We start from the raw sequence: 9,539 nt of genomic DNA on the forward strand, positions 1-9,539 counted from the left end.
AAACTCAACCTTATCAAAATTCAATATGGATCGAGTCCATTTGAGTTGAATTAACAACTGTAACTAATAAATTATCAAAATTCAATATGGATGGAGTCTGTTTGAGTTGAATTAACAACTGTAACTAATAAATTAACACAAAATGAAATATGTACCATCAAGTATTGTCATTAAAGCAATACATGTAACTAACAAAATAACACCAACAAAATAAAGTTAAAAATTTTGTAGACTGAATGCCAGGTATAGAACATTGTTAGACCCATAAAAATTGGGCATTTTGTGGATTGCTTAAAACAAGTTGTAGATGATTTCAACCTTTCTAATAAAATCATGACTCTATTTCGTGACTCATGATCATTTAACTTCGAGTTCCTATTGTGAATGGTTGGAAGATATGTAAAACACTTCAACGTATAGCACATGTAAAGGAGCTCACAATTTGAACATGCTATTCATAAAAAATAATGGTGGTATGTCACATTTAAATTAAGTTCACCACTCCTTAAATTGTCTGATTGCTACAATAATCGGCAAATAAACAATTAAATCAACCTTCATAGGTCCAATCCTAATTTAGCTAGTTAGGTGCCCGAAGTTATAAACATTTAATCGATTCAAGTCGGATACAACTTTAGTACGCCTGACACTATTCATAATTTTATGCATTTGACCAAATTATGACTATTTATAACATGTGTGTTGGATTGCCCAAGGACTAAATTCAAATCCAACCCAATTTAGGTTTGGTTGAGGGTTTTAAATCCAAGCCCATCCCAACCTCAATCCAACATGTCCCAAAGTCCAAGTGGAGCCAATTGAGTTTTAGTTGGCCCAACCCAAGCTGCACTCCTAGTTTAGATGGATCAATTGAATTGTCCAAGTGACCTAATTAATGCAATTTGGAGAAAGATATCTTAATAGTGCTATGAGAGAAATGGATCATTTCTCGAAACTATGATAGTAACATGGTACTCATTTATCAAGAATACGATCAAAACGAGTAATAAGATAGCTTTTGTACCTTAGCTTGCTAAGATAGGAAATTAAAATCTACCGGCTTTGTTTTGCATGAAGTGATTTATTTATTTATTATTTTTTTGCATTGGATCTCTCCAAAATGACCCGTTTCTCAAGAATGTGATTATAATATACAAATATTCATTAGCTTGTAGATTAACAAAATAGTTATCTTGTACCTTTGCTAACTTGCTAAAATCGGAATCAAAATCTATAGGCTTTGTTTTGCAAGGAGTGATTTATTTTATTTATTTTTTGAGAAACCATGCAAACCATGCCTACTGTCTAACTAGTTCATACACCAGTTGATCAGGACCATCTAATACAATGGGCCACCTAAAAATGCGCTTTTGGGACTTGATTGAACAGATGGAAAGTCCAACGAGGATGAATTTTGGGCTATGGCCCATCTAAGAGGTACTCCATTGTTTGGATGGTCCAGATCAATAAGTATGCACGCTTGTTGTACGGGTAATAAAGTGTCCAGAAAAAGTGTTTTATACAGTATATACATGTGTTTCATTTCTTTTGCTGCAAAACACCAAAGGAGGTGGGCCCAACAGGATCTAATCAGATCAAACCCTATAAAAGGACCCAAAATCTTACATCCGCGTGACTTGTTTCCACGTGTGAGGCCAGTGTTATAGTCATTTCTACGCGTCCATCGAAGCAGTGGTGGGACACATCCAACAAGGTAGTCCTCGCACTTGATGACACCCCTCACAACCTATCAGATTGAAGATCCAACGGTTGGGATGTTTTCCCACACTAAAATTAGTTGTGGTCAACTCACACCTGATCAACCCTTGTGGGCAATTTAAGAGAATTTTGGGGCCCTCACCACCCAACGGTTGAGATGAGCTAAGCAACTAAGCTATTAACAACAAAGGCAAATATCTTAGAATGACTATAGAAAAAGTGGTTTAATTAGGAGAGATGGGGCCCACCGAATAGTAGACGAGTATTTTCAACCCTCCATGCATGTCCTTCCAAAGAGCAACCCTAGTTTCTTGAATGGTGCCAATTTTGTATTAAACAAGAAGGAAAACTTTGATGCTCCGGCAGAGTAAGATGGGTGATACACAGGCCCTGAAAAAAATTACACGTGAAATAACAATCATTGATAAAGGGGTGTGAACTACCACCCTATTCTACACCTATAACAAAGATGGATGATCTATTGAGATAATTGTACGGAAATCTTCCACATCATCAATCTGGACCATCATTTCGGCCTACCCCACTCTTCATAGGTTTTCTGGAAAATAATACTGATTGAATGATCAACACTATCTAATCGGTGGCATGCAAAATTGAATGGACAAGATTATTTATGCGTGGATGTTTAGTACGATCCGATTGCTGTGATCTTTGTACAATAGCAAAAGAAGGGCTATCTAAACCTAATGGATGGTCCAGATAAGCGATGGGCACGGAAAGGTTTCCAAACACCAATCACATTAGATGATTTCTCATGTTTATAAAGAGGCTTTGACATATAACACCCTTTGCCTTATACATTAAAAAATAAAACTTATACAATTAATTTAGAACTCCACATGTATCATAAGATAGAAATAATTATTTTTTTGGCAAATCAAATTAAACCTTTGTTTTTTTTTTTTTTTTTTTTTTTTTTTTTTTTAAATTATAAAAAAAAGTACTTTATTTAAAAATCTTTTGAAAGCGATTTAAAAATAAAAGTTGGTGGTCACCACCATTGATAAAATTGGGCAAATGGTGGAAGATCAATTTATATGGGGAATACTTAAAATGAAGGATTTAGTAGGGGCAAAGAATAATATTAACCCACTCTTTAATTACCAACATATGTTTCTGCATTTAGACAATATAATTTTTTTAAATGGAAGCCTTTTACTTCAATTTTATTTAAATATAATATATACACGTGCATGAAATTAAATCTTAACTTTTTAATATTTAAATATTTGTTTTTTTTTATTGATTTAAACCTGAACATTTTATATACCGTTTTTTATCATATGACATTTTATTGACTATGGTTTTGCTAAGCAACACCTTCCATTTTTCAAATATGGTATATAAAAAAAACCCTCTAGTAGAAGTTTTGGATAGAAAAAATATGGTTATGACTTGTGCTAGCAAAATCTTGTTGTAAAAAATAATGTTAGCCCTCCCAACTCACCCCCTAACTCTAACCTTTTTTCTCTCTCTCCTCCTAACATAACCCTAAACCTAACCAATGACATGAATATAGGGCAACAAGACTAAGGCCATGGGCAAAAATACAAACCCAACAACACCCTTTGGTTGGATCAATCTCCATTGCCCATCAAATTCTACCCTAGCTTGGATGTGCTTTATTTCCAAGATTGCCATTGCCGTCTATCTTAGCGGTGAGTTCACCTTCATTGTCCATTGGGCCATCTAGAACTACCTTTGCCCAAGCGACTCCATTGCCCTCCATGTATAGCCCAAATCCACATTCTACGATGACGGCCAAAGCTCTGTCAACCTCTTTCATCACAATGCATCAAACCCTTTCAAGAGTCTTAAAATTAGCTCAAAAATGATTCTCACACGTTCATTTTACCATTTATATAAATTATGGTTAAAAAGTTTTTCTTATTGGTTAATAGTTAAGTATAATGACTATGACATGGTCTTGTTAAGTGTTTACCAATGAATGTTAACCACAAGGTGTTTTTTAAAAATTTAAAATGTTAATCACAAGGTAATTTTTCATATTAAAAATGAAAATATGGAATGATTTATGTGCGAAAAAAGGAGAGAGATAAGATAACACTACAAATCAACATCTTTAAAAAAATACGAACATATGCGACTTTAATTACCCGATGCATGTGGTATATGGGTGATTGCGTGCATCAACGATGAATAATCTCACCTCAAAATGGGGCAGGGACACCTTCACGTCATTTAAAAAAAAAAAAAAACTACAAAAATTCTAAAGATTTTTTTTTTTTGAAAAATTGGATTTATGTGTGAACTGTTGTGAGATGTTTTTAATCTGTACATAGAACATGGGTTTGATCGATCGACCACTTTGGTCGATCAATCGAGTGAACTCTGATATGTGTAGATTGGTCATTAGATAGATTAGATCATGTTAGATCGATTAATAATATTCGATAAAATCCTTTTTACTCTTTGGATAATTTTGGATTAGTTTGATCCCTTGAGCTTTCGTTTACTCAATCGATCGAATGATGCTCAATTAGCGTCAATCAATTGACATTTAAATTAATAGTGCATGCAGAACTACATAAGTGTGCGATTTGTTTTCTATTCTATTATGATGCTATATATATAGGTAGAATTGAAATTAAAGTATTTTAAGAGATTGTTAATATGTCATTAAGGGTTTTAGAAAAAAAAATAATCTAATGTTCCGCAATATTCTAAAGAAATTCTCACTATTGTGAGTGCATCATCTCTTGTAATGTTGTTTACTAATAGAATGATTATCGCTTTGTGTCATTATTTTTTCCCGTGACGATTTTTCTATGTAAAATTTGTGTTTTGTGCATGGTTTTTTTAATTTTTTTTCTAAATGTTTAATTTTATTTTGTTTGATTGAATTTAGATTTGTTTAGCACAATCCCAACACGGATAACACTTACGAAGAAAAAGAATTATTTTGTTGCAGTGTGGGTATGATCTCTGTTTGGGTCAAGAGGTAGGCTGCTAGATGCCAAAACTCATTTCATAGCCAATACCTTGGTGCTTAGTTCATGGCATTGTCCCTGGACAGTTCAACTGAATTAGCCTGCATGAGTTGAACGCAGCCCATGCAAGGATAGCACCAAAACCGATTTCCAAACCTTAGTTTTACCAAATTTCGTGTATTGGAGCACACGTAGAGTGCTGCACTAAGTGCCCAAAAAAAAAAAAAGGAAAGAAATAATTGTGTAAATCAATCACGTGAGCATGAAAAGTGGGCCCCACTTCATTGTGCTGCTTAACTTCCATTTTTTTTTTAAAAAAGAAGAGAGTTATATTAAGTATACAGGCGTGTAGAAGTCAAGTCATGTACATGCCAGGACTTGTGATAGCAGGACGGGTAGGTACAAAATCCAAGCCACCTATCAACTGGGTCCAACTATGTAGATTTTCTTTCTCAAAAATATCTGGTCCGCTCATAGAGGGGATGGATTAGAAAACTTTCTCTAAGTTTTTCGCAGTGGCGCATTTGTTTCGTGAACCGTGGCCCACCTGAACAGTAGATCAATCTGATTCTTTGAACAGGGTGTCTACGTAGTGCTACTAATCTCATGAATCGATTGGATCCTGTATCTATGTCATGCTGGCACATGTGTGGCGTGTACATGAGTTACCTTAAAGGAAAGGGAGTTATTACGTACATAAACTGGCAGTAGAATGGTCGATTCACTGAGTTTGACTAGGAACCCAAAATGATGGAGCAGTTAGATTTGAGGGAAAATCAATTCCAGCAAAAGGCGATGTAAGGACAGCCAAACGCATCTATATTAAAGATGTAAGGATTAGGCCACGAGGAGGCCAAAAGCATGGATTTAAAAAAAAACAATGAATGAAGGAAACAAAGAAACCAAACAATGAAAGCATTGAATAAACAAAATAAATAAGCAAGCAACTACTCAAATTAAAAATACAAAATAAATCAATGGTTGTGGAACATGGCAGAAAGATGTAGAAGTAGAGAGAGAGAGAGAGAGGAGTTTGTGGTGCGTGGTGGGCAGTGTATGTACAGGGAAAGTAGAAAAGCCAAAGTACTGTAAAGTGGGCGAAAAGCAAGCAATGTGATTGGACTGAGCAGAGATGGGAAAGAAAGGATATTTGGGTCTTCTGAAATCCAAGGATGCAAGAACTACCAGCATATGTATTTATTTCTGAGAGAGAGAGAGAGAGAGAGAGTTTGATTGGGGAAAGGAGGGGGAGGAAAAAAAAAAGCATAGATGAGATGGATTCTTGTTGGGCTCTTCTCCAACACCAAGTACTTGTTGTTTAAGCAGACAAAAGGGCGCTCTATAGAGAGAGAGAGTGTGTAAAAAGCAAGGGTGTCTGCTACTGCCTCTTTCTATAGAAGATATTGAATTTTCGCTTCCTCTAATTGGCTTATCTCTTACTTTCTTGTCTGGGTTTGTGGGTGTAGCCTCTCTCTCTCTCTCTCTCTCTCTCTCTCTCTCTCTCTCTCTCCACCTTTTTTGAAAGAATGGAAGGGGTTGAAGAGAAACATGTAGAGAGTGAAAAGAGAAGGAGATTTCAGAGGATTTGTGTTTTCTGTGGGAGTAGATCAGGAAACAAGTCTACATTCAGTGATGCAGCTCTTGATCTTGGAAAACGGATGGTAATAAGACAAGTGAATTGATATCTACAACAACCTGATTGATTTCCACACACCCACTTTCCATTCTTTTGGAATTGAAATACTACACTTTTGAGGGGTGTTTTTGAATTGGCTTTCTAATCCTGTTTTCTTTCTTTTTTCTATTTTAGGTTGAGAGAAAAATCAATTTGGTTTATGGTGGTGGAAGTGTAGGTCTGATGGGCCTCATTTCTCAGACAGTATTCAATGGTGGATGCCATGTTCTTGGGTATTTATGCATTTTTCATCATCTTTTTTTTCTTTTTTTTTCTTTCTTTTTTTTTTTTTTTTGGAATTTTCGTTATCAAATATGATTGGTTTATGGATCTCTTATTTAAAAACCTGGTGTCAATATCTTCTTTTTGTCTTTTGGCAGTGTAATTCCTAAAGCTCTCCTCCCACATGAGGTATTTGTATCTTTCTCAAATTTCTCCATTTCTTCTTAGATTTTCTGGAAATTAATTTTAAAAGGACAAAAAAAATAAAAAATCAAACTCAATACTCAACGGTGCAGATTTCAGGAGGAAGCATTGGAGAGGTGAAAACAGTTGCAGATATGCATGAAAGGAAATCAGAAATGGCCAAAAATGCAGATGCTTTCATTGCTCTCCCTGGTCAATCCAAATACTACTAATCTCTCTCTCTCTCTCTCTCTCTCTCTCATGATTATTGAATATTTTCATTGACTTGGATACACCCATTTTCCCATGCCTGGGAATTGAAGTGGTGCCAAACAAAAAAGGTGAAATGGGTGTGTGCAAATCAATCATGTGTGTGTGGAAAGTGGGCCCCACTTGATTGAAGTTGTAGCCTGATTTGTTTAGGTGGTTATGGGACCCTGGAAGAGCTACTGGAGATGATAGCATGGTCTCAACTGGGAATTCATGAGAAACCAGTAAGATTGTCTTTTTTCGATTTGTCTGAAATTTGGTGAAATGGGATTTCATGAATTTGGGTTTTCATGGTCTTGGGATTCGGGACAGGTGGGCCTGTTGAATGTGGATGGTTACTACAACAACCTGCTTGCATTGTTTGATAAAGGTGTGGAAGAAGGCTTTATAAAGGATTCTGCAAGGCATATTGTAGTTTCTGCTGAAACAGCAGAAGAACTAATCACGAAAATGGAGGTAAGATATCATAAGATATCAGTCATATTGGCACGTGTGGAGATTGTGTGTCTAAATCTACACGTGTGGAACATCTAAGCCATGTCTCATGTGGGGCACCTTTTATTTTAGTGATTTGGTCGAAAGCTCAGCGTAGTCCATAATCAGGTGGGCCCCACACTGATGAAAACAGTGGACAGTCCACTAACAAGATGACTTCTAACATTTTATTTGGGTAGCACATCCCACCCGTCCAATAGGTTGTCCACGTCATGATTATTGCCTATTGCAAAAATAGCCACATCCACTCATATCGTGGGCCAAACTTGTATTTTCTTATTTATCAACGAGTAGACATTGTTTTCTATGGTGTGGCCCACCTGATGACTGAATATAGCTGATTTTTTCATCAGATAATCATTGTGGTAGGGCCAACCCATTGGAATGTTTGGATGTTGCAATAACATGATAGGCTGGAAGTTATTCACTGGGTGGACTGTAAACCATTGTCAGCTCGACTCCAGACAAGAAAATACTTGCCTTTTTTTTTTTTTTTTAGTTTTGTGCATCTTGAAACTGGGTCCCACCCAATGTACTGCTTGGATTTCCAACACAGGTGCGAGGTGGACACGTGTATCAATTTAGGGTGGTTGTAGGGTCTTCTTTGGTTGGTTGTTTGGCTGCTGAAATTATTGAAATGGAATGATTTTGTTGTTAGTGTGATTGCTGCTTTGGTGCAGGTGTATGCACCAGTTCATGACAAGGTTGCACCCAGACAAAGCTGGGAAGTGGACCAGTTACTCGAGTCTTCTACAAGTGGGGCCATCCCAAGATGTTAAATCTCAATCGTCCATTGTACATATATATGGATAATTGTTAGTGGTTTGCTAGCTGACATGCACCTTCTCCACAAACACCGCACGTGTGCCAGCCTCGCAAATTAGACTGGTGGTCCACTTATCGGGTAAGCCCATGCAACTAAACAACGGTCCACATTCAATGTACTCACACGTGTGGCTTTCCTGATGAGTGAACCGTCCTGAGTTTGTTAATACTTATCTATATGGTGAGGACCGGCTTATGAACGATTCAGATGGAGCACATAGGTTTCTAAGTTGCACGTGTGCTGTGTAAGTGTACGTGTGGAGAGGAGTGTGAATGGGGCTTTCAAAATCAAACCCTTTCAACTACTAATATATTTATTTTTCAATAATAAAAAGAGATAAAAATGATTCTCTCCCTCTATGGATGTATGTATGTATGCAAGCATGCCATTTGTTCTCACACGTACGCTGTGCCCAAATGACAAAAGCAGCCGACCATTTGCTATGTACCCTTATCATGCATCGTCTATCATCTTTCGCTGAGAAATAAAAAATAAAAACAAATCCAATCTGATTGCAATTTAATTTACTTGTGCATCCAAACGCGCCCAAATTAGCTTGACTCGGTTTCCAACAAAATTTCCATATTTTCTATGGTTTTTATTTAAAATTAGACAGGCTAAGATCTGCACTGATGGTCAATGGAGGCATGCTAACCCCTCGTGTACCATCTAAACACGCACATTTCCACGTGGCACACACGTGCAATCTTAGCAAGCTTGTAGGATATCCGAACCAACCATCGAGTTGCACCTATCACAGTGTCCTAGTCATGGTAATATCCACCTTTGTGGGGCCCACCATGATGTGTGCATCAGATTCACCCCATCCACAAGGTGTGTGCTTCGATGTTAGGCCATGATGCTAGAAATCATCCTGATCGGAGATTCAGATGGGCCACCCCAATTTAAGTTAGTGGTTATAGAAATGATTTTCATTTCTCGCTCATGTGTGGCTCACCTGAGTGTCTGATCAAGCTGATTTTTAGTTTTCACGGTGAACTTGAGGTGTCGCAACTGATGGATGGAACGGATGTGATGCACTCATTACTGTGGACACTCGACACTACTTGATCTGGACCCCATATGTTATATGCTCTTACATATGAGAGAGAGAGAGAGAGAGAGAGAGAGACGATCTTCTGACGTCCACCAGAGCGGTCTCATTCGAGTTTTCCTT

General features: G+C 37.0%; 1 protein-coding gene across 1 annotated transcript; it reads left to right on the plus strand.

Moving 5' to 3' along the window:
- The first annotated feature begins 5,782 nt into the window (after positions 1–5,782).
- Positions 5,783–8,716, plus strand: LOC131222542 (cytokinin riboside 5'-monophosphate phosphoribohydrolase LOG1-like). Its single transcript, XM_058217657.1, has 7 exons — positions 5,783–6,352; positions 6,502–6,599; positions 6,747–6,777; positions 6,885–6,984; positions 7,195–7,265; positions 7,354–7,497; positions 8,217–8,716. Exons 1-7 carry the CDS (start codon positions 6,218–6,220, stop codon positions 8,313–8,315), a joined length of 678 nt encoding a protein of 225 aa, XP_058073640.1. The 5' UTR covers positions 5,783–6,217; the 3' UTR covers positions 8,316–8,716.
- The last annotated feature ends 823 nt before the right edge of the window (positions 8,717–9,539 follow it).

Source organism: Magnolia sinica, chromosome 13 (assembly GCF_029962835.1).
Source record: "Magnolia sinica isolate HGM2019 chromosome 13, MsV1, whole genome shotgun sequence".
Lineage (NCBI taxonomy): Eukaryota > Viridiplantae > Streptophyta > Magnoliopsida > Magnoliales > Magnoliaceae > Magnolia > Magnolia sinica.

Bases quoted from the DNA above. Each gene is read 5' to 3' on its own strand.
- LOC131222542 (XM_058217657.1), top strand. From the start codon at position 6,218: ATGGAAGGGGTTGAAGAGAAACATGTAGAGAGTGAAAAGAGAAGGAGA. The intron at 6,353-6,501 runs GTAATAAGACAA...TTTCTATTTTAG, and splicing joins TTGATCTTGGAAAACGGATG to GTTGAGAGAAAAATCAATTT. The intron at 7,498-8,216 runs GTAAGATATCAT...GCTTTGGTGCAG, and splicing joins AACTAATCACGAAAATGGAG to GTGTATGCACCAGTTCATGA.